The sequence below is a fragment of the Carassius carassius genome, chromosome 11, assembly GCF_963082965.1.
Source record: "Carassius carassius chromosome 11, fCarCar2.1, whole genome shotgun sequence".
NCBI classification, from domain to species: Eukaryota; Metazoa; Chordata; class Actinopteri; order Cypriniformes; family Cyprinidae; genus Carassius; species Carassius carassius.
The window spans coordinates 14366459-14391454 of record NC_081765.1 but is presented as its reverse complement, the minus strand read 5'-3'; the positions used below and the strand labels follow the sequence as shown (position 1 = coordinate 14391454).

The 24996-nt window shown below is 41.2% G+C and overlaps 2 protein-coding genes across 2 annotated transcripts in view; both read right to left on the bottom strand.

The window, feature by feature from the left end:
* Window positions 1–3300: 3300 nt before the first annotated feature.
* On the bottom strand, window positions 3301–6092 carry hnmt (histamine N-methyltransferase). The gene is made up of 7 exons (XM_059561186.1): window positions 6028–6092; window positions 5197–5345; window positions 4988–5040; window positions 4762–4869; window positions 4533–4663; window positions 4117–4210; window positions 3301–3843 (listed from the first exon to the last, which is right to left on the bottom strand). Exons 2-7 carry the CDS (start codon window positions 5331–5333, stop codon window positions 3488–3490), a joined length of 879 nt encoding a protein of 292 aa, XP_059417169.1. The 5' UTR covers window positions 5334–5345; window positions 6028–6092; the 3' UTR covers window positions 3301–3487.
* Window positions 6093–10088: 3996 nt separating this feature from the next.
* The window catches only part of LOC132152809 (thrombospondin type-1 domain-containing protein 7B-like), a 272917-nt gene continuing 258009 nt past the window's right edge, over window positions 10089–24996 (bottom strand). The window contains exons 25-29 of the mRNA XM_059561707.1: window positions 20863–20958; window positions 13543–13625; window positions 12612–12804; window positions 10492–10579; window positions 10089–10226 (exon numbers count right to left, since the gene is read on the bottom strand). Coding sequence (XP_059417690.1) covers window positions 10145–10226; window positions 10492–10579; window positions 12612–12804; window positions 13543–13625; window positions 20863–20958 — 542 coding nt within the window. The 3' untranslated portion in view covers window positions 10089–10144. The remainder of the gene's footprint in view (window positions 10227–10491; window positions 10580–12611; window positions 12805–13542; window positions 13626–20862; window positions 20959–24996) is intronic.

Genomic DNA, 24996 nt, shown 5'->3' with positions numbered 1-24996 from the left:
AAAATATATTAAAATAATATAATTATTTTACAGTGAACAACATCGAAATATTTAGCTGCATTCACACCCTTAGTAAACAAGTGAAAAAGAAATGGGGTCAAGGTAAATAGGGGGAAAAAGCATGCATATTTAATATCTTGTTGAGTTTAACATTTTTGACTAAATTAATGTTCCCCAGCAATGCTTGATCAACATGTTGTCGCATGCACACTGAGGTAAATACTAATTAGGATGACTGTCTTTCTGAGGACAGTGTATTACAAAGTTAGGGAACAACAAATGCAGTCTAGCTTTTAAAATTCTTTGCTCTTGGTTACTTAATCGATCCAATGTGCACATGCGCACAGTTTTTAATCTGCATCATGCTGCAAACTTCTTAATAATTCAGTCTACTGTTGTTTTCATTTAGGATATTGTGTTTATTACTCTGATTCAATCTGTGCAGCACTGGGGAAACTTGGGCTAAACTAGTGGCAGGTGTTGCTCTTATTGGAAAATATCTAATTCTTTACATCATTTCTACTAATGCATCTGTGGTTTTGAGTGAAACCTACTCTTGTATAACAACAAATGGGGCATGAACAGCGTGCGCAGGATGAATGCTCGGCCTCACTGTAGTACTCGCCTCACTTGGAGAAATCAAGTCGTTTTAACGAAAAACTGCAGCGCCACCTGCTGGCTAACCTTATAAACACGACTACCAGACCACCGCCATATGCAAACATACGGACAAGTTCCACTCCACTCATTCCGAAGCAACTGTGCCTATTCATCCATACCTCAGAGCTGGAGTGTTTAGCCCCTGCTGACAGAATTACCCCTGCACTTCTGTGAAGACTTGATCACTGTCAACATTCGGCAGCAATATGAAAACAACCCTCTGCAGAACGTTCCAGACTAAAGACAAAGGAAAAAATAAACAGGTCATCGAACATTACATGCTCTAAAATAAGTCTGTTTTCTTTATACTTTCTTCACATTAGACTGTACAATATTACGTGGTTTCTGCAGCACTAGTACAGCCAGATAATGGTTTATTACTAAACATTTTAGCGTTATTTAGCTGATTTTAGACTGGTTTATAACCATCAAACGCCTATATTTTCTGATGCACACATGTATTGCAATCGCATAGCAACATCTATCGCTGACAGACTGTATTGCCTTCAAAACATTCAACCTTTAAGCTTTTAAAACAACTTTCAACTTCAAACTATTTCAGACTGAAAACCATCAAACTTAAAACTTTTAAAACTTTCTGGTCTGTTTTTCTCAAGCCAACTTAAAGTTTGTCTTGAGATTTTTGGTTCCACTGATGAGGCATTGTCGGATATTGCACGTATTATAATTTGCACTGTAGGAGAATGGACTTTATAATTATACATATATTTTTTTATAAAACATTGTTTCTTAAATTACCAGTAGGTGGAGACGAGATGTGTTACTGTCACTTAAAATTCAAAGAGCTTTCCTGCTGCAGTCCTGTTCAGAGAAGTGCAAACTGCAGGAATGATCAAAACTGCATAATAATGGATGCTGCAGTGCAGTACACTTTCTTAATTAGAAATGCGTATTACCAGAGAACTACTGAATTTACTCAACTTTGTGGTCCGCAGAATGGTAAGCCAACAACCCAATATGTACCAATTTGCGTTAAAATACTTTAATCCTATTTAAAAAAAAAGGGATTCTCTGCCCGAGTCCTGATAAAGTTGTGATGTGGTGTGGAATATAAACTCAGACAAGTTGGTTTAATTCTGTCTTTCTGCAGTCAACAAAGGCCTCTGCGTCGATGTTCTCCAGATTCAGTGCTGCACTGATTCTGAGGTCTTCAAGAAGGCTTGTCTTAACCTTTGTCTTTCATTTTGTGTTACAGCATGGCTGAATTTCATCAAGCTGCTACATCATACAACACAAACACTGAATGTCCTTTAACAGACTCAAATTACCTTCAATGAAGTGATGTTTTTAATAGATGTTTGCTACAATATATGGCTCAAAAGACACTCATGCTTCCTTTTAAGTTGATCATGTCAATTTAATGTGATGTTTTATTGTCATGTGGGACAGATATACAGAAGTGTTGATGGACAAGACAATATTCAAGTTACTTTGCAATAATACTATAAGGAAATACAAAGGGAAGGCAGTGCTATTTTTACAAGCCCTCCACACACACACTAATCAAATAAAACTGGTAGTAGTTTCAAGTATATGTATTTTTTTAACCTTGAAATGTCTATACAACCTTTGTCCTGTCTGGTTAGGCATTAAACAGCTCTCCAAACCTAAATGAGGTATAAGGTCACAACAACACAACTAGTCACCAAAAAATACAATCTCATCTCTTTCATCATAACCACTGTTGTAGAAAAACCATGAACTCTGTGTCCCTGTGAGTTAATAAGTCAATATAGAAAAGTTATACTTTGCTGCTTGGACACGTTTCACAAAGTACGAGATCCTCATACTGGAGTTTTTGCTACACAGTTTTTTCATGACAAGTCACTTACACAGGCCTTTGTTAAAACACTTTTATGTGATGTTGACACCATTAAAACTTTACATTCCTCTCTATGGTCTTCCTTTTCTAGGTTGTTTAGCCAGAACGACATCATGTTACAATATTCAATTCTTGAATGAGGAGACAATAGTTTAAAGTGTTCCTATTATGCCATTATGTATAAGATTGTAAACTATCTTTAAAGTTGTAAAGCCTATAGTGCACGATATATAAAGACAATTATTGTCTCCCAAAAGAAAGAATCATCGCTTAACAGCTGAAACGAGTCATCAGTAATTCATGGCCATCTGACCAATCAGAGCAGAGCAGGCTTAGAGAAAGGAGGGGTTTGGACAGAATGAATCTTAGAACTGCTCCGAATAAATTGTTTAAGAATTGTGGCAAAATGAGGTGATATTAAACATATATTTTGAGTTTTTTGACCTTGCATGTATGTAAATATATTAGGAACCTTTAAAGTGGCATAATAGGGGCACTTTAAAGCTCTTGAATAAATTCATTCCAATATTGTTAATATAAGCCAAATTTCGTCTTCTTTCTGTTGACAGCTGTTTTTTTTAGAGGCCAGTGCCCTCTAAAGGGGCCTCAAAATGACTTAAAAATGATTTAAAATAAGACAAAATAACTATAAATCTATAGATTTCCTAGTTCAGTTCACCACCTAAGCAACTGTTTTATTTGATTATTTTAGAACTACAGTAAGGTTCCTGACTTCCCATGGTCTTGGAAAAAATATATGAGGTAGTATGATTTATGTATATTTTATGTATATTTATATACTTCTAAATGCCATGTTAATGAATAAAATCATTATTCTTAATCCTTATCAGTAAATCATAAAAACCTGGGAAAGTCATGGGCCTTTTAATATTATTGGCAATGTGGACAATGAGGGGCTTTGGAGTCAAAAGAACCACTGTAGGCTTTATTCTTGTACAGGCGAGATATAAAGGAGTCTTGGAGCTACGGCTCAACCACTAAGACTCCCAGGTTATTGTTGAATATGATCCTGCCATCCACCTCTTTACTGCAGTCAGGATGTCTCAGTAAGTCCAGTACTCTTTTCTTCAGGTCTTCAGGAGCATTCTTACTGAACTCTATGACCTCGGTAAGGAAATCCAGCAGCAGTTCTCCCACTTGGTCTCCCTCAGTGAAGCACTCAGTGATGTCCATCTGGGACAGAAGCTCATAGTTCTGGTAGGGGATTCCCTTAGAGTCTAGGAAGGTCTTTATATCTCCTGTAGTAACACACTGGGTAATCTCAGTATTACACAGTTGTTCTTTAAAGGTTGTCCATAATCGTCCCCATCCACTCTCACCTAAAATATGTAGAATCAGAACTGAGGTAATTTGTTCCTTAAACAGAACAGAAAATGTTTTTTTTTGAACCCACTGTACTGTCCTACAAAGTTAAAACACTTTTTTGACTGATTTGATTGCACCTTTTATACCCCATTTACTCTGAACCTGAGTATAACCGAGCTAAACCTGTGAACCAAAGTCCACTTCAGCAGAAGGTACAGTTACTTGAATGGTACATTATTTAATTTACACACTTTGGTGAAGTTTTGAACTCGGAGCATTTACTGTACCTGACACCAGAATGATTAAGAGTTTCCCATCTTTGTGTAGAAGACTCCGAAAAAATGAGAGAGTGGCCTCTGGATCTTTGACGTAGTACAGCATCTGTTAAACAGACTGATATTAAAATTCTACAAAAACAGCAAAACGCATTTGATATACAAACCTCACTTATATCACTTTAAGCGATTGAATAATATAAATTTTAATTTGATGAATGAAAATGTCACATGAAATTAAAATGACTCTTTTTTTTCTAAATGCATGTTCTTGATCTTATTGCGTCCCTTTCTTACAATCGACTGCAAACTCGCATTAAGATCTGCCTCCATCCAATCAAAAAACAATGAATAGAATCAAGTCTCCGCCCTACAATAATGTTTTTTCTGATAATTCAATTCACTTCCATTACATCGCAACATTAAACCTGTATCATGTGAATGAAGTCCATCCTTTTCCCAGGGTTTTTCTCTTGCCAGTGTTTTTCAAATTCAGATGCCGTCATCTTATTCCACTCAAAGTTAATATGATCAAGGTCTGGAGTTGTTGACACCCGAGCTAAACGGAAAAAAAAGAAAGGAAAAAAAACCATAAATAGCCATTTATTGGTAGAATATTTAAAAGCGTATGTTTAGTTTAAATACAATGATTGGTACCTTTATATTTGTACAGCATGTCATTGCTTGGTTCCACCACTTGATTGTCGACTTTGACATGTGGATGTTTCAGGTGTAGCTGAGCAAGCATCTCTAGATCAATCTCACCTGGAAATTAGATATATATGGAGAAGTGAGAACTCAGTTAGGCATTAAAATCTGATATAGTGCATGAAATGATGATATAAACAGAATGTTAATAATTCAGTCGCTATGAAAAGTATACCTGCTCCACTCCCTACTCCCATAACATTGAAAACAGACCTCCCCCCTCCAATGCTGCAGAGAGAGAGAGAGCGTGAGAGAATATAGTAAAGGCAAGATAATATTATAATATCTTGTCATTGTTAAATCTGCTGTCACACTCTGTATTATTACAAATCTAACACAGGCTAAATGATTAAAATATGACATTCATCAAGAATGATAAAGCACCTTGCCAGTATGTGTGGTAGAGTATTATGAATGAAGTCCTGCATGCACTGGTGCTCCGAAGAGCGCTCCAGAAAAAGCTCAAATGATTTGAGGTATCTTGGATAATCTTCCACAAGTGATCTGAATGGAGCTGCCATGGTTTTCTCCTGCTGAAATTGGTGATTTAGAACAATAACATGATTAATTCATTTAGGGGTGATCTGTCACTTTAAGATGAAAGTACATAAGTAAGACGTTGTTACTTGCCTAGAAGTACATTTTCTATTAACCAGTCACCAGCCTGATGAGCAGCAAGCTGTTTTTTAGTTACTATATGGCTATGGAATTACAGTTTAATGACACAATCACTGTCTTTGGATTTTAGGAGTTAGGTTGGGGCCGTGGACACAATCTTTTTGCTATCTTCATAAACACGGTCTGAAATTATTAAATAAAGGGAGACATTCAAACTAATAAGAAATAATAAGAAATCAATGGCAATTCAATCTAAATTATTATGCTTACAACACATTTCGCAATAAAACATGCACATTTTCTTAACTCGATGGCATGAATAAAAAAAGCTATTCTATAAAACGTGTTGCATTTATGAATGACGACTTATATTCACTAGTTAACAGTCATCATCAATATAATTTAACATCCATGTTCTGCGTTACATTCAGATTAACATGATGAGATTATATTCATGTTCACATTCACTCGCTTCCATTTGTAGAATTGTTTCATTATTTCTGACTGTAGGTGACTGGCACTGGATGTGCGCCGCCGCCTCTATATATCAGCGCATTAATAATAACACGGAGAACGCAGAAGTGTGCCGCCACTTACCTTCTCTCCTCTCCGTTTTTTTTTACTCAACTGTCGGACAGAGGGCCTCTGCACATCCAGACAGAGACGAGCCACGCCCACATCCTTAAAGACGCAGTGCTACACAAGACAAGGCAAGGACCTTTTAGATGATCTCAGAATTTTAATTGATGGGAAATATAACAACAATAATATCATAATATATAATAAGACTAAATATTTTAGTATTAGGCTGTTCACCACACAAATATTCGTTTTATTAGTAAAAACATAAAAGTAAATATATTTGATAATTTCCTATAGACTGTATCACATGCCACGAAGTCATCAAAATGTCACTTAACAGGAACAGAAAATAATAACTTAAGGATTGCTCTGCTCATTGCTTCCCTCATGTGTTCATCAGTGAAATTTCATTTCACGCTATGATTTCCCTTAAATTAAATGCTAAAACATAACACAAAACACTCAACTTACATCCAGTCCATGTTATTAAACTAGGCCACATAATGACAGACAGGCCAATATTAAATAATTCATGCCTGAGAAGTACTTTAACACTGATGGAAATGTTATGCACTTGTCTGGCCCTCATCGTTTTGATCCAAATATAAAAGCAAAAATTCAGCGATCGTCTTTTATTCTGTCTCTTACCATTTTCTCTTTTACAAGAAACAGATAAAGCAATTTTCTCACTTCTCTCCTCAGTCAGTTTGATCATGTCAAACTTTGTTAAACAGATTTGCTCCTGGTGAATAGAAATTCATGATTAAAAAGAGAGAACCCACAAAGATTCATGGGAAATCTTCTGCAGAATTAAGGCTTAATGGAAAAATTAAGCCTGACAGAATCACACCCCCAGACGCGTGTCCCCTAGGTGGCACTGACAAGTCTGCTTAGATTCATCTCATCCTTGAGCATAATGACAGGCTTTATTAATAAAACTGATTAAACAAAAGATTTAAATGATTCAACATCCTGAGGTGGAAGGATCTGATGGGCTGCACATTAAAGAGATTTAGTGCTGTGTGACAAAGGCCAGACAACAGAACATTTAACACAATTCACTTTACTTCAGATACTTATACTTCACTCTCTCACATTCACACAAAAATCAGGACTGTTTGTTTCCTCAGTTTATTGTTTCTCTCTCTCGTTCCCAGCTTTTGTTTTAGGTTCCATCTTGCTCCATCTGTTGGTTTATGATGGTATTAATAATGAAATATGGAATGAGTGCAGCCTCTATAAAAGAACATGAGTATTGTTTTACCTATTAAAGGAGTAGTTCATCAAAACAGGAAAATCTGCTGAAAACGTATTCTTCCTCAGGCCACCCAAGATGTAGATGAGTTTGACTTTGTTAATCTGAGCCCTTATCTGAACAGATCTGGAGAAATCTAGCATTACTTATTTTGCTCACCAGTGGAAACTCTGGAAACTCAAAGTGAATGGGTGCCGTCAGAATGAGTCACATGAGTCATGATAATTTACAAAGAACTCATGTCCATCGTTTACCATCTTGTGAAGTGCAAAGCTGTGTGTTTGTAATAAATACAGTGTTTTTTTTTTTGTTTTTTTTTGTCATTCTGACGGCACCCATTCACTGGAGGGGATCCATTGGTGAGCGAGTGATGTAATGCTAAATTTCTCCAAATATGTTCCAGTGAAGAAACAAACTCATCTACATCTCGGATGGCCTGGGGGTGAGTACATTTTCAGCTAATTTTCATTTTTGGATGAACTACTCCTCTGAATGGGCTCTTAATTAATAATATGATTTCAAAGACAAATGTCTTGACAGCTATGAACTTGAAGCTGAAACCACCATCCATCTTTGATGCAGATTACCATATGAATAACGAGCAACCCCATTTCCCACAGTATCACAATTTATTAGCATTTTCGTTCAACTCTTCAAGTACACACACTTAAAACAGAAAGTACTATGTAAACTAAAGATCAGTGTTTTACAGGCAACTGTATATAGTGCTGAGAGCATACTGAACATATTAGAAGAAGAAGAAGAAGCCATGTAAACAAGTCAGTTCTAAGGGGCAACCAATAAAAATCAACGAAATCAAACAAACAAAACACACTGTTGACTCTGTTACTACTCCCAGAAAAATGCAAGGCCACTTTTGGAATAATCAATGTATGAAAAAATCAATCCAGCATGCACACACAATTGGGCTTTAATATATATATATATATATATATATATATATAAAATATTGCCACTTTTTTCCAGGGTTTGTCAGCAGCCCCTGGAGAAAAATAAATAAATAAATAAGCTATACACATTTTAGCTTCTCACATCGATGGACTAATTTAGAAATATACCAAAGCCTTTTGATGTACTCAGTCTAAGAGCAGCAGATCATCTGGATGGGTCTCAAACAGAGGAACTAGAACTGTTCTGCTCTTGATGTAGACTATTTAGCCAACATGGACAGCAGCAGATATACTGATGGGACAAAAAGAATAAAATAATAAAAATAATAAATATGTGCATGTATGTAACACATACAGAATACATTCTTTCAGTAGATTAAGACCCAATGAACAAGAGGTCTTGCGTAGCTTAAAAACCACAAGTTATCTTATTATAATGAGGACGGTTGAGATTCAGGAAACGTTTTGTCATGTGGCAGTACAAGGAGTGAAACGAACCTTGACACTCTAGGTCTTGAAACAGTCAAGACAAATATGCAAGCAAGAAGTCAGTCAGTAAAGCAAAAAAAAAACTAGCAGGGATATTATTAAAATACAGAAACAGTACCTGTACTTTAGTGAAAATGATGAACATTCATAGTGTTGAAGCACTTCTCCCGGTGTTATGCTCATGCAGACTCTACACAAATGCATTTGTCCACTGTCTCTGTGCTAAATGAGTTCCTCTAACCGCAGGATATTGCAGAAAGCTGCATCACAGGAACACAGTTCATTATCTGCTGGTGTTGAAGCAGACCTCATCAATTTTCCAGCTGCTAGATGGAGGTTAAGGGATAAACTGAGGCATGTGGAAGCAGCAGACGGGCAGATCATCTCCTTAACCCCTCGCGGTGTCTAAATTAGCTGTGTTTTGGTTTACTGTGCGGATCACACACAGAGACATTCTACACGAAATCAACAATTTACAGCAAAGTCCTTGCATGACAATGAAAAAAAAAAAACCCTAGAAAATCATTTTGAACATAAATCAAGAGGGAAATAAAGAACGACTAAGCACTAATATAGTGCAAAACACATCAGTCTTTTCTCGTTCTCTGCTAAAAAGTCACTTTCAGATCATCTTAAAAGGATAGTTCACGTAAAAATGAAAATTCTTTCATTTAATAAACCTCAAGATGTGGCAAACCTGTATGACTTTATTTCATCTGCGGAACATAAAAGGATAAATCTTAAGAATGTATTAGTTGTTTTTGTCAATGCAATTATGAACAGCGACTGGAGATTTCAAGCATCTAAAAGAATATAAAAGCATAACGAACATATTATTAATACAAGTACAATTTATACATACAATTTGTGCATTATATTTCAAGTTTCTTAATCATACAATAACTTTGTGAGACACTCAGACTGCAGTTTAAGTCATTTTTCACTGAAAATCTTTACATGAACAAAGTTATTTTGAGTCACCTAGCTGATTCAGTCCACAAAACTGGTCTGAGTGATTTATAAAAAAATTGGACTCAATAAGAGTCATGATCTAGTCATACAGGTTTGAGGGTGAGTAAAGGATAACACACTTTTCATTTTTGGGTGAACTAGGCTTTTAATGCGACTGATACAATAGATTCAGAACAACTTGTGATGTCTTTTTTTCGTTGTTGTTGTTTTTTGTTTTTTTTTGATGTAAGAAAAATCACGGCAAGAAAATTTCGAAGTCCTCCACCTGGTCCATGGAATGTCAGCTGTGTCTCGTACCCTCTTTAAATGTCACGATTTTCACGATGACGACGACCACTGATCCAAAACCTTTGTCCTTGCAGTCATGCACACGTTTTGTGTACGCTTCAGACTTCAAGACCAAAATGTTCTTTGATGTCTGTGTCTTTTTTTCTTTTTCCAAAAATCCAAAAATGTTGCACGTAGTCCAGCTTGTGCTTTGAATGTACAGTCACAGAGAGCTTCATCACATGTCCACATCCCCATCATATGCCAGAGTCAGGGGCTTCTGTGGTGGAGATGCACTTTTACTCTGTTTGGATGGCTTGCTGGCATAAGAGGAGAAGGGGAAAAAGAGAGATTAATGAAATTCAAGATATAAATACTACTGCCCTCTATTGTATTTTTACACTGTACCACTAGATGGCAGCAACATGTTATTATATGTCAGACTAGAGGCTACAAGTCAACAAATAGTCAGTGAGGTGCAATTTCTCTCATCAACCAAAATCACAAAAAAATACTGACTGTTTTCAAACATGTACTGTCTTTCCTTTCAGTGGTGAGTGTGTTAAAATTTGATAGCATACATACCAAAACAGAAAGGCCACAGCAATTATGAATAATATGAGAATGAATCCTCCAGCTGTTAACCCGAAGACCCAGAGCTTTATTCTTCCATCTGTATGATCAGAAAACAGTAGTGTGATCTCCACTGAAATATACAGGAGCATCATTTTTATTGCTTGTGGTTTGTGCACAGGGGCCTGTTACAGCAGTAACAGATGGCACATTCACGCTGGTGACAATGTACCTGTAGAAACTCTTTCACCATCTTCCATTCTGAATTCAGAGCAAAGAATGAGCTGTGTGTCATAGAACCATTAAGATGCTTGTATAACCGATACGACAAGGTCTCAGAACATATTTCTCAGATAAAAGACAAAAGACAGCAGTCTGATGAGCTGCACAGAGAGCTTCTCCTGGATCCTTTGAGACTCACAGAATGGATGATGCAAAAACTACTCTCAGCAAAAGAAGATCCTGCTAAGTTTTCTAACACTTTATAACAATTTCAATTTAGAAAAGAAGCCCACTAGTGCATAGAAGAATTGGAGTGAAAACATTCTATTTTATAAAACTGAGCTCTGACTTATAAAACTCTGGCCTATAATTTTGTAATGATCCTGTCATGATTCTGCATTCATGTCCTGATTTTTCTCTAATCTTGAGGCAGGAACATGACAGGCCCATGTTTTATGTGCAAGCACATGGCCATTTGTTTGGGCCATGTGTTTGCGTTGTCTCGTTTCCTTGCCCCGCCCCCCTTGTTACCCTAGTTTTTTCGTTATTGATTTACCTGTTCCACCTGTTGTGTTCATTGGTAGCCTCCCTTTATAACCTCGTGTATTTCTCTGTCCCGGTTCATTGTTTAAGATTGTCTACTGTTGCTACCAGTTGTGATTTTGTCAAGTCTTGTCTAAGTAATTGTTTGATCGTGTTTTAGTCATAGTCTAGTTAAGTGCAGTGTTAGTCTAGTTTAGTCATCCTTCGTCTGTCTAGCCCTTGTTTTGCCCCCTCGTGGGTTTTGTTTTCTGTTTTTGTTTCCATTAAATCCTTGTGAGAGCATTCGGTCTGCATTTGAGTTCATCCTCCACCACCCATGTAACAGATCCTCACATTGCAAAACCTTTATGGTCTCATATACTTCTATATTATATTTTACAGTTACATACTGCAATGTATGTAAGTTACATACATGCAATGAAATACGTTTCTTGCTCATCAGGGCTGCATTTACTTGATCAACAATACTGTACAGTTATCAGCACGATTACAACTGAGATATTGATTTTATACAACCATTCAATAAACAAGAAGTTAATATTAAGAGAACACATTACCTGTTTCGCTGTATTTCGCCAATAAAAATCCTTTCAAACAAAGCCACAGCACTGTTTTGTGTCTCTGAGCAACATGACAGTATTTGGTTCATGATTGAATCACCCATTTAAATATTTCTGTTTAATTGCAATGACTCACTTATTAACAGTGACTTGCTAAACTGCAAGTTTATTGCATTCATGTCCCTCTGAGCTGCATTAAACTGTGCAATAAAATCTAAATGCCGCTTCAGATGTAGCTTCTGTGTTTCCTCTGCATTGCAAAAACGAATTTTGTTGATACTGATTTAATTTGCTTGCTAACAACCAAAATGTCTTAATATTCTGATTGACTGATTCAATGTAAGAATTCAACTCAAAAGATGATGTATACTTTTAGAAAATAATAATATAATATAATATACTTGTACAGTAGAGAAGTCATAGTTTGTTTTGCAAATAACAGAACGGGTAATTCTCTGAATTTTTTTCCCTCCATCTGGAGGCTAAAACACCTACTGGTAACCTGACGACACACAGTTTTACCACAGGCCGCAAAATTCACTTCTAATCAGAAATGGCCTCCAGCCAGCAATAAAGTAACTCTGTCTGTCAAGTTATGGGCAATACAAATCACTCTGTTATGAGACTCTGTCCTCTGCAGCTTTTCTCATAGCTCCAATAGGGCATAAACACTGAGGCATTAAACAGAGTTCTATGTCAGCCTGTATCTGGAGTCTCATAAAGACGTCCAGCGATTCCGCTATAACTCAAAGCTAAACTCCGCTGCATGGTTCACATCAGCCTGGTCTTCATCTGCATTTCAAATACCTGGGCCGAGTGGCTGCAGGGACCACTCCCCGAAGAGGTCCTGGATCTGAGTGGTGCCTGGCTTTAATCTTCCCGAACTGGTCTTCACATCTGCCTTCTTATTGTCAGCTCCTGGGGTCTTGGTGCAATAATCCAGGAATCCATGTGTGGTCATCACTTCAGTGTAGCCCTTCTCACAGCCACACACGCCGCTCTGAAGGAGACACAGATCGCTGTGAGGGCCACACTCAGACACTGCTGTGGTTAAAGAAATACTTTAACTTTTAATGCAACTTGAGATCAAACAAAAGTACTTGTGGCATAACGTTGATTAGCACAAAAACTCATTTCAGTTTGTCCCTCCTTTTCATAAGCAAGTAAAAAAAGAGGCATTGTATACAGGGCCAATTCTGTAAATGTTAAAATTCTGTTTCAATACTATATAGCCACAAGTCAAGCAATATGGGATATGATTTTAGTGTGAAAAACCTTATTCATCTTTTTTTCACCGTGTTATATCCAATTTTACAAATTGCCATGACAATGTAATAATAAAAACACTAAAACGACTGCAAAAATGATGAGAACAACTTTACAGCTCAAATAATACACAGATGTTTAACATAAATGCTTCTGTAAAATAAAAAGCTACACATTTCTGCTTCGAAAATGGGCCCAATTCACTTCCATTGCAAGTGTCTTACTGTAACCTCCACAAGGGAAATTATTTTTGTGGTTATGAACATTATGCCACAAATGCTGTCGATTAAACTTATATACCCGTAATATTCCTTTAAGACGAAATCTACATTTTATTTTTTGCATGTAGATTTCACAAATAGAAAGCTAATAAATACAAACTACAGGATATAAGATTTTTTTATTATTATTATTTTGAGTTGTTATTTAACACTGGTTTAATGTGAATACAGATATGGTTCAGTATGTTTACCTGCTTGCAGTGGGAGAAGGGTTTGGTGCAGGGAGGGTGACAGTGCCGCACAGTGGTCGGCTGGTTCTGTGGAAAGCAGCCCCCTTCCAACAGGAAACAACAGAGGTAATTATTGCCATTTCCCTATTGATGGCCAGATAAAAGTGGTGTCACACCTAATTAATGGCTTAAAGGACCCGTCACAGCTTCCGATCAATTAGTGAAGATTGTAATTTAGGAATAGAAAATTACATGTCAAAACATCAGAGACTAATACACTGGGTTTGGGTTTTTCTCAGGCAGAAGAGATTACCACTCACAGCTTATATTTGCCTGAAATGATTCCATACTCAGATAAGATCACCTTCCTCTGTTATTTACAGCACTGCGTGCAACCCGAAAGCCTTTGCTCTTGCTCTAAACGCTCATGTGAAAGCTTGCCATCTGGATTGTGTTCATTTTGTCACAATCAAACAATGTTTTATATCATTTATATTGTTTTCTTTCAGACGAGAGCTAGTTTATTGATAATGTCTGTTGAAATGGAGGGTGAGAATAGGGAAAATGTTGAATGTGCTATTAAACTGTCCGAGACAAGGACTGCTAAATTTAAACCACACATTTTAAGTCTGCCATGCTGTGTTTAGGATTAAAGGGATGATTCACCCAAAAATGAAAATCTTGTAATTATTTACACAGTCTCATGTCATTCCAAACCTGTTTTCTGATATTTTCTCACAGGAACACAAAGGGAGAATCTATCTTACCTTCCATTCAGCAAGAGTTCATAGTGGCTGTCAAGCTCCATAGAGGAACATAAAAGCACAATAAAAGTGGACTTTGTGACTTGTGCACTTAATTCCAAGTCTTCAAGGCCGTATGATGACTTTGAGTGAAAAAAACAAAAAACAAAAAACTGTTGATGTACAATACCATTCAAAAGTTTGGGGCTTGTACGTTTTTTTTGCTTTCTTGCATTCTTACTGACCCCAAACTTCTGAACGGTAATGTACAACCTGTTTCACAAATATTGCAATTAGGGCTGTCAAATCGTTTAATTAAATATATATATATATATATGTATATATTTAAGAAATATTCACATGTATGTGGATATATATCGTGACGCGTGTCCTCAGCATCGCCCCTGGGAACACACAAGGAGCACCTGGGAACCTCGTCACGGGCTGATCAGTCATGGCCGTCAGTAATCAAGCAGTACACACAAGAGAGTGATCACTCCAGAAGACTGGACGCTAATGTTATCTCTTGGTTGTTCCTTGCAGAAAGCCCGTGACCGATCAGCACCCCACGCACGGACACGCCGCACTTGGGACACTGCCACTGCCACTACCAGCGAACCAGCCAACAAGCACTCTTGCAATTCCATTTCATGAGTTTGTAACCAATAAAACCACCCTCCGGGGCCATTTATTGCATTTCTCGCTGTCATGTGATTACTCACCTCGTTACACTGGTGGAGAATGCAGGCAGAAGCGTGAAGAATCACCGACAACCAACTTTACCTGCAAAAAAAATTGAATTTTTTTTCTCACTCTCCCTCTCTGCAGGCAGACGCTTCTCCCCTCAGCATGGAAGAACTTCTCAGGCACCTTACCGAAGTCAGCATCTGCTAGCAACAAATTGTTGAGCACCTCGCTAGCCATCAGGGGGAGATGGAATGCAAGCTCGCCATCCTCCACGCGCAGCTGTTGGCAAAAATGACAGTCCACTATGATGCGGAGATGTTTCTGCAAATGTTTGAGAACGTCGCCACACGAGAGGGCTGGGAATGCCAGGATTGGGCACGGCTGCTTACCCCACTCCTATCTGGCGAAGCGCAGTGCATCTATTTCTCCCTCCCACCCGAGTTCAGCAAGAGCTATGAAGAACTGAAGCGTGAAATCCTGTCTTGGGTGGGATTGTCGCCAATCGCAGCAACGCAAATGTTCTTCAACTGGGAATACACCCTGTGATCGCCAGCAGGGCCCAAGCTGCAGAACCCTCTCTGCTCATTGGCTGCTGGCCGGGGATCCCACTGCTAGCCAGGTGGCAGAGCATGTGGCCATCGACCAGCTCCTGTGCGCCCTTCCCCGCACTCACCATCAAGCTGCAGGGATGTGGAACCCCACGGCTCTCGGCGAGCTTGTAAAAGCCCAGCGACGGGAGGCCGGGGAGCGAGCACCGCCATTTCCCCAGAGTGTGTTCTAGGAGCTACGCATGCCGGAGGGCACCTCGCGACCAGTTGGCAGGCCGGCGGCTCCCACACCTCAGGATAAGCCCATGCCCACCGAACATCCCCGCCCTTCCACGCGGAAGATACGTCCCCCCAGTCCGCTGATTCCTCTGCCCATCATTGTCGATTATGCCACCTGGTATCCTGAGGCCGTTCCCCTGCGGAAAGCCACTGCCAAGGCCATCGCCCAAGAGCTGTTCCTCCTCTGCAGCCGAGTCAGCAACCCAGCTAAGATTCTAACCAACTAGGGAACTCCCTTCACCCTCCCGGCTGATGGCAAATCTCTGCCGGCTCCTAAAGGTGAAACAACTACGGATCACCGTCTAGACGGACGGCTTGGTTGAACGATTTAACCAGACCCTCAAACAAATGCTGAGACATGTGGTGGCTGAGGACAGATGCGATTGGGACCAAACAACTGCCACCGGTTGCCACTGCCACAAGCAGCAACCACCGGTCTTCGATCGAGCATGTCCGTCTGATGCGGGAGATGACCCGGAAGAAGATGCGAAAGTCAACTGTATCACGACAACCTGCTTAAAAAATAGACTGGGTCCTGGACCCAACTCTCCGCCCTCGCAACCTCCTCTCCCGCGGTTGTTGAAATGGAGCCCCAACTGTCGGCCACCCAGAAGACAGAGCTGCAGTGCCTGGTCGGTCAGTTCTCTGATGTGTTCTCCCCCCTCCCTGGGCAGACCAACGTCGTGCAACCCGATATCCCAACACCACCAGGGCTCATCATAAGGCAGTGGCCCTATTATGTCCCGGAGGCTCGGCGACACACCATCAAGGAGGAATTCAAGGAGATGCTGAGGTTAGTGGTAATTGAACCATCCCGGAACCCGAGGTCCAGCCCCATCATCTTAGTTCAGAAGCCAGATGGCACCAGTGTCAGCATCGCCCTGGAAACACACGAGGAACACCTGGCAACCTTGTCATGACGCACTTGGGACACCGCCACTACCAGCGAACCAGCCAACAAGCACTCCTGCACTTCCATTTTACGAGTTTGTAACCAAAAAAAAAAAACCCTCTGGGGCCTTTATGGTATTCCTCGCTGTCGTGTGATTCTTCACCCCGTTACTATATATACATATACATATATATATATATATATATATATATATATATATATATATATATATATTAGTGCTGTCAACGTTAACGCGTTAACGCATGCAATTAATTTTTGTCTGGTTTAACGTGTCAAAATATTTAACGCAATTAACGCAGCATCCGTATTTTCTGCCATCCGTTGGCTAGCTTTACATAATATGATCACGCTCTTATTCATTTAAATGCTTTTAAACATTTCAAGCGCGGCAAGACAAAAGAGAATGCGCTGTCTGTGAATCCCCTTATGTCAGGGGTTCTTAACTGGTCCCACCCTGGGACCCACATTTTCCCATGGTCATTAAGTCACGACCCACTTTTTTAGAATTCAACCAACAAAATGTATTTATTCAAAAATAACTGTTGAAAACACTCATATATCATCTTTTTAAAAACATAAACCTACATACATACATATATTATCCCGTACAACGTGCATTTCAGAGCTTAATAAGTAACTGGACCCTGACAACCGCATGTACAAAAGTTAATTAAATAAATAAGGCCACAAAACAAGATATTTTTACTCTATTCAGAGCAAATTAATAAGAAACTAAGGAGGACCATGACAACTGCATGTACAAAAATGAATAAAATCTATGTCAAAATCACTCAAAATAAAGTTTTCACCTAACCAGGTCATTTGTGGAAGTTAATGAGACAATTGGGGATGTCCTTTACTCTTGATAAGAGTTTCAAAGTCTGGGGTGACAGTAGACAGAGCTACTCTCAGATCATGCTCAGGGTCCAACCTGTTTTTCTGCTTTGACTTGAGCTGGACCAAGGTAGAGTAGCCACTTTCACATAAATAGGTTGTGCTGAATGGTAAGATCGTTTTGACTGCTAAAGTGGCGAGGGATGGATACTCAGTCATCACATCGCTGCACCAGAAGTGGGAAAGGCTTACCTCACCAAACTCTTTTTCAGCGTCAGGTCACATGACAGGTCCACCAGCTGATGCTCTCTGTTGCTTGGCAACGTGATGTTTTCCACATTGATACCGAAGGGGTCGCGTATCCAGTCCATGGTTGTTTGTTTCTCTGGGAAGTAGTCGTTAAACCGAGCTTGAAGTTTAGTGAGATGCGCCCTTAAAGTTTGTTTCAAGTTATTTTTGGCCGCACTGTCCAGCTGCTGTGCTTCATAGCAAGATTTGGGAAACATGTCCAGTCTGTCTTTGGATAAATGATTTAGCCACAGTGAGATCTTTTTCTTGAACGCAGCAATTTTGTCTGACTGTTCAAATATATTGTGTCCTCTCCCTTGCATCGATACATTTAATGTGTTGAGGTGCTCAAAAATATCAGCAAGATATGCAACTCGTACGAGCCACATTTCGTTGTCAAACAGTTCTGCATATGGGGAGTTAGTCTCTGAGAGGAATGTGGCGATTTTTGTTTTAAGTTCATAAAAGCGTGACAACACCTTGCCCCTCGACAGCCAGCGGACTTCTGAGTGATACAGCACCTGCATGTGCTCAGAGCCCAGGTCTTTACACAGATGTGAAAAGCAACGGCTACTTTTTGCACTCCGTTTTATGTGGTTCACCACTTTGATGACATTTGTTAAAGCTTCATCAAGTAAAGGTACCATATTCTTAGCCGCCAGCGCATCTCGGTGCAAAAAGCAGTGGTTCCACGTCGCGTTAGGTGCCCTGTCCAGAATTCGCATCACCACACTGGAATGTTTCCCGGTCATAGAGGCAACTCCATCAGTGGTGATTCCCACACAATATTCCCAACTGAGGCCCAGTGAGCTCAAATACAAGTCCAGGGTGTTAAAAATGTCCTCTGCTTTTGTAGTGGTAGGGAGGTCTCTGCTGCAGAGAAATTGTTCTTGCAAATCACCGTCCCACACATGCCTCACATAAACCAATAAAATGGCATGGTTAGCGATATCTGTCGATTCTTCCATCTGTAAGGCGTAGTAAGGGCTTGCCTGGATGCGGGCTGTGGTCTGTTGTTTTATGTTACCAGACATGTCTTCAATCCGCCGAGCTATGGTATCATTGGAAAGTGGTATGGTTATCAGTTTATCCCCCGCTGACTGATCCAGTACCTCTCTTACCATTTCCATTGCAGCAGGTAAAATGAGCTCTTCGGCTACTGTGTGGGGTTTCTTGGCCTTTGCAATGCGGTGAGCTACTAGGTAAGATGCCCGAAGAGCTTGTTCTTGTTTGGAGCAAGACGCTGTCAGACACTTTTGTGATGCCCTCAGCTCCTGGAGACGTCTTTGAAAAAACTCCACCGGCTTGTCTTTCGATGCAGGATGTTTTGTTTCTAAATGGCGCTTCAGTTTGGACGGTTTCATGCTCTCATTGGCAAGCACTTCACTACAAAGCACACATTGGGGTTTCTGTCCATTTTTATCCTCAATGTACGAAAATCAATTTTTTAAATAGTTTGGGTCATATTTGCGCTTCGCCATCTCGAATCTTAATGTAAAAACAATACAGGATGGTTACCATGGCGAATGGCTGTCAAAATAAACCCTTTTTAAAATAAAAGACCAATCAAACATGAGACGCACATTCAAATTTTTTTTTTTGACCAGCTTACCGAGACCCACCCAAAACAGGTCTGCGACCCACTTTTGGGTTGCGACCCACCAGTTGAGAATCACTGCCTTATGTGACACATACACACGTACACACACACACGTACACGTACACACACACACACACACACACACACACACACACACACACACACACACACACACACACACACACACACACACACACACACACACACACACACACACACAGAATGCATAGACAGAACTTTGATAACTTTATTAAATTTCTGTATATTTCCTAACTGTTAAGACAGGAAGGGCAGAAGTAAACATGACATTTATTATGGGTTTATGTTAGCATTGTTTTAAGTTTACTTAAATTAAAAACTGTTATATTTTTGAAGCCTAATAATAAATGTAAAAAATAAAAAAAATCAGTAGCTGTATTAATATCAGTAATACTGGCCTTCATTCATAAAAAGATGCCATTTAAACAAGTATTTAAAATATAATGTCTTTATGTTGTTTCTACATTAATTTGATTAACTGTGAAATTATTACATTAAAAAATATATTAAAAACGTACAAAAACATTTCTTTTTTATTGCGATTAATTGCGATTAATCACAGAAAAAATGTGTGATTAATCTAGTTAAAGTTTTTAATCGATTGACAGCACTAATATATATACATATATATATATATATATATATATATATATATACACAGGATGCGATTTGCCGGGGGGGATGCATGGGATTTCCCCCTTTCTGGTCAATATCCCTGCCTCTGCTTAATTATTTTTATCCTCTCTGGGGATAAATTTACCCCCCCCTCAAAGTGATCAGTGCTACTACACTAGTGGCGAGACGGATCACAGAATTTATCATGGATCCGTGGTTTGATTCAATTTCAAGTCAATTTTATTTTAAAATGCACTACTCTGACGCGCAGCCTCTCTGAATTCAGACTTGCTCAATGTCCCGCCCACGGCGCTATCTGATTGGTTACACCTCACGAGTAATAGCCTATCAACACTTGCGAGACGGTTGAAGCCGCTTAATCGATTTGACAGTCCTAGTTTGATTTGAGAGTTGTAGCAGATTGGGAGAATTATCAGTGAACAATGGCTCAAATTTGGGGCTGTTTGTCACATTAAACTATCATGTGGCTTCAGAGTACTTGCATGACTACCTTTATGGTGCTTTTCTATTCTTTTTTTTCTTCTTTTTGGAGTTCTCTCTAAAGCCTCTGGTTACCATAAATTTCACAAGATGTTAGAAAGTCTCCTTTGTGCTCCACTTTAAAAATAACAGTATACAGGTTTAGAATGACATGAGGGCAGGTAACAGGATTTTCATTGTTAATATTCTTTTGGTCATGTGGAGTTGACAGGTCTCTTGATTGTCCTTCTGCAAGTAAAATCAGTGCAGAATATTTGTCATTCAGTCTCAGTCTCAATGTAAGCTGTGGGCTACCTGTCACATTGACCCCATCAGACCGCTGGCACCACACTGATCTTTCGTTGTCATTCCAGGCACTGGTCATCCACTCATAACTGTGACATTTACCTCCTGTGACCCACAGAGTTAGAGAGACACTCATTAGGTTTGATGAAAAATTCAATTTATTTATATTACAATATAAAATAATGGTTTCAATTTTAATATCCTTTAAAATATAACTTATTTTGGTGATGCCAAGCTGCATTTCCATCAGCCATTACTCCAGTATAAAGTGTCACATGATCCTTAAGAAATCATTCTGATATGATGATTTATTATTAGGATTATCAATGATGGCAACAGTTGTGCTGCCAAATATTATTTTGTAAACTGCTAACTTTTTTTCAGGATTTTTTGATTGTTTGCTATCTCTTTTAAACAATTTAACACATCCTTGCTAAATAAAAGTTAGAAAAGACTTCCATTTTAAAAAAATGCTCTCCTTTTTAACTTTTTATTCATCAAAAAATACTTAAAAAAAAGAAAAAAAAAAAAAAAGGTATTCCATAAAAATAAAGGAGAAAGTCGTGACATTTTGCTAAGTATTGTAACCCATATCAAGATACAGGTGTTGGTTTTCCTGCTGGACATCACTGCCTGACGCACCTCCTCCAGTGCCTTTTGTACTGGTGTGCCGTGACACCTCACTGAACACTTCTGTGAGCCTGAGCGGGTCGTCAGCTGGGGACCACCACTCATTGACGTTTCGCTCCTTTAACCCCAGTACGTCTCGTGGTGGCGGAGCGATGGCAGGGATCTCTCCCTGCCACCCCCTGCTGATGCCCTAGGTGTTTACCCCCCAACCCTTCTCCTTCCTCCTTAGCCACAGCCAGAAGCTGCCTTTCTCTGCCTCCTCTGCCAGCTCTTTCATGGCTTTCCGATGCCTCGCTCCTGTGCATCCCATGTCGCGGAGTAGGTGAGCGGTTGAGGAACCTACGAAGCCCCTACACCCCACTTCCACAGGGCATATAACGGCTTTTCAGCCCGCCTCCCTGCACTCTGCCGCCAGATCAGAGTACTTGGCTCGCTTCCGCTCATACGCAGCCTCCACCCCTCCCTCCCATGGTACAGTGAGTTCCACAAGGAGGATGGTCTTGCAAGCCTCTGACCACATGACGAGGTCGGGCCGCAGGAATGTTTCCACTATCTCCCTGGGGAACTGGAGCTGCTTTCCCAAGTCGACCCTCATGGTCCACTCACTTCCCGGTGAGAGGAGCCTTGCTGTATCTCTCTGGCGGGAGGGTCTGACACTCTCTCCAGCCCTCGTGAACTGGATGGAATGTCATCCCCGTCTGCATGACTCTGACACCTCTGCCAGCTTTTTCAGTACTTGGTCATGTCGCCACCTGTAGCAGCCTTGGGACAATGCCATCGTGCAGCCCGACAGGATGTGCTGGAGGCTTGTGTTGCTGGTGTTGCAAAGGGAACAGGTCTCTTCGGCACCAAACCATTGGTGGAGGTTTCGGGGACAAGGCAAGGTGTCATAGGTTGCTCTGATCAGGAAGCTGAGCCTAGCTTGGGGGATCTTCCATAGGTCGGACCATGACATGGACCTGTCTGTGAGACCTTCCCATGAAGTCCAACGTCCTTGCTGGCCCTGGGACACCGCTTTGATGTTAAGGCGTTCATGCTCAGTTCTTGCCACTTCCGCCACCACCATGGCTTTCCGGTCTTCTTTGGAAGCCTTTGACCAGAACAAGGGAATATCGCCCCTCCCAAGGCCTGCTCGACCCTCCTGGACTCTGCCGACCACCTCGCGATGCTTCAGCCTGCCGATTGCCATGTCGACCTTTTCTTGGGCTTTCCACTTTCTTCCCGTTCTTATCTGGGTGCCCGCTGCTCTCACCAGCTGCTCAGTGGTTTTCCTCAACTCCAGCGCCAGCCGAGTCTTCTCTTGCTTGTATCCCACGCTGATGGATCGCAGTGGTAGTTGTAGCGTGTTCCTCCCGTAGAGGCCTATCTCTGAGAAGCATCTTGGTAGACCCAGCCACTTCCTGATGAACGAGTTTGCCAGCCCGTCCATCTTGTTTACCACTGATGAGGGGATTTCGCTCATCTTCAGTGGCAACATCACCCTTTGGTACAGTATGGCCTGGTAACACCAAACTTTGTGCTTTCCGGGGAGTTGGCTTTGGTTGATCTTGGCCAGGCCATCTGCGAGCTGCTTCCTCACCGTCTCCCCCATCTGCCTGTCTGAGAGCTCTGCTGTGTAGGTACGACCCAGGCTACGGACAGGTTGATCTTTCAGCAACGGGATATTCTCACCGCCTGCGACAAAGATGGTGTTGTCATTTCTGACTCGGTTCTTGATCGACAAACTGCTTGACTTGGAGGGTTTGATCTTCATCCTCTCCCAGCCCACAAGCTCGTCGATCCTCTTCAGCAGCCTTGTTGTGCATGCTGCTGTCCGGAGTATGGTGGTAATATCGTCCATGTAACCTCTAACTGCTGGTAGCCTTTGTCCTGACGGCAGTTTCACTCCTCCGACCATCTTCCTAGCCCCTATGAGGATGATCTCAAAGGCTGCGATGAACAGGATGGGCAAGATTGAGCATCCCATGGCAATGCCTACTTCCAGCCGTTGCCAGCCTGTTGTGAAGTCCTGGTGGGTGCAGCACATCTGGAGGTCGCCAAAGTACTTGGCCACCAGGGCTCTTATACCGACTGGGATGTGGAAGAAGTCCAAGGCGAACTCGATGAGTTGGTGGGGGACTGACCCGTATGCGTTAGCAAGATCGAGCCACACTACATGCAGGTCACCTTTCTCTCTTTTCGCCCTTTGGATCTGCTCCCATATTACTGCTGAGTGTTCCACACACCCTGGGAAGCCTGGCACACCTGCCTTCTGGCAGCTGGTGTCAATGTACCCGTTTCCTGTGAGGTAGCTGGTCAACCTCTTGGCCAGGATGGAGAAGAAGATCTTCCCTTCGACATTCAGGAGGGCGATACTCCTAAACTGGCCGATCGTACTGGAGTTTTGCTCCTTTGGGATGAAAACTGTGACAGCTCTCTGCCACTCTGACGGGATGACTTGGTTTTTCCAAGCCACTCTCAGCAGATTCCAGAGGTGTCTCAAGACCCCTGGGCAGTACTTGTACAGCTTGTATGGTATCCCGTTAGGGCCTGGGGCTGAGGCTGTTCTTGCCTTCCGGACCACCTCTGTTACATCGCTGAGTTTGGGGAGGGCAGCATCAAAGAGGGAGGTTGGGGGAGCTGGGCGAGGAACATACCCAGGGGATCCCAGTAGAGTTGACTTCGCTGGGTCACTGTACTGCTCCTTTATGTAGTACTCCAGCTCAGACTTGGTAATCTCCAGCTTTCCGCTTCTCTTATCCTCTAGCAGCTGTCTGGCATGCTTGAAGGGATTTTTGAAGAAGTTACTCCTCTTTTTCTCCTTCTGCCTTCTGCGCTTACGGATGCGCTCTGCCCTCCGTAGGCCGGCAAGCTCTTTTCTCACCTCGTCCCACAGTGGTTTCAGGCCCTCCTTCTCCTCTCTGCTTGCCTTCCTCCACTGTTTTCGGAGTTGACGTCGCCTCTTCACCAACTGTTCGATCTCCCTCTCCCTCCTCCCCTTCTGCACTGGGCAAGCTCTCCGCTTTCCAGCAGTTACTCCGAATCTGCCTATGCATTCATCATACAGGATGTCTCCGATACGGTTCAGCTTGGTTTCCACCTGGCCATGCAATGAGTGCTCCAGGATAAGGCTGAGGTCCTTGTCCAGCTTCTGCCAGACCGCAACTTCGTTGGCTTTTGGCCACTTGACCATCTGCCTCCTTCCGGGTTCTTTCCTTTCTGTCCTATGGCTTTGTACGCGGTTGTTGGGGTTGCTTTGTGCTCTGTGTGTGTCTTCGTCAGTACCACTCTCAGAGGCATTGGCGTCCATCGCGGGCCCTCCTGTGTCCTCCACCTGCCTTTCTACAGCAACGGTGGATCCCTCAGCGCTGTGGTTTGCGACCTGGCCTTGGGTTCCTCTTGTCTGACCTGCGGTTGCAGAGCAATGTTGCTGTTGGCCTCCCTCTACACACTTCTTCCTTCCCTGGTGGATCCACAACCCTCTGAAGGTGGTCTCTTTCTCCCACCCACACCTGCATCTTCTCGTGATCCTAG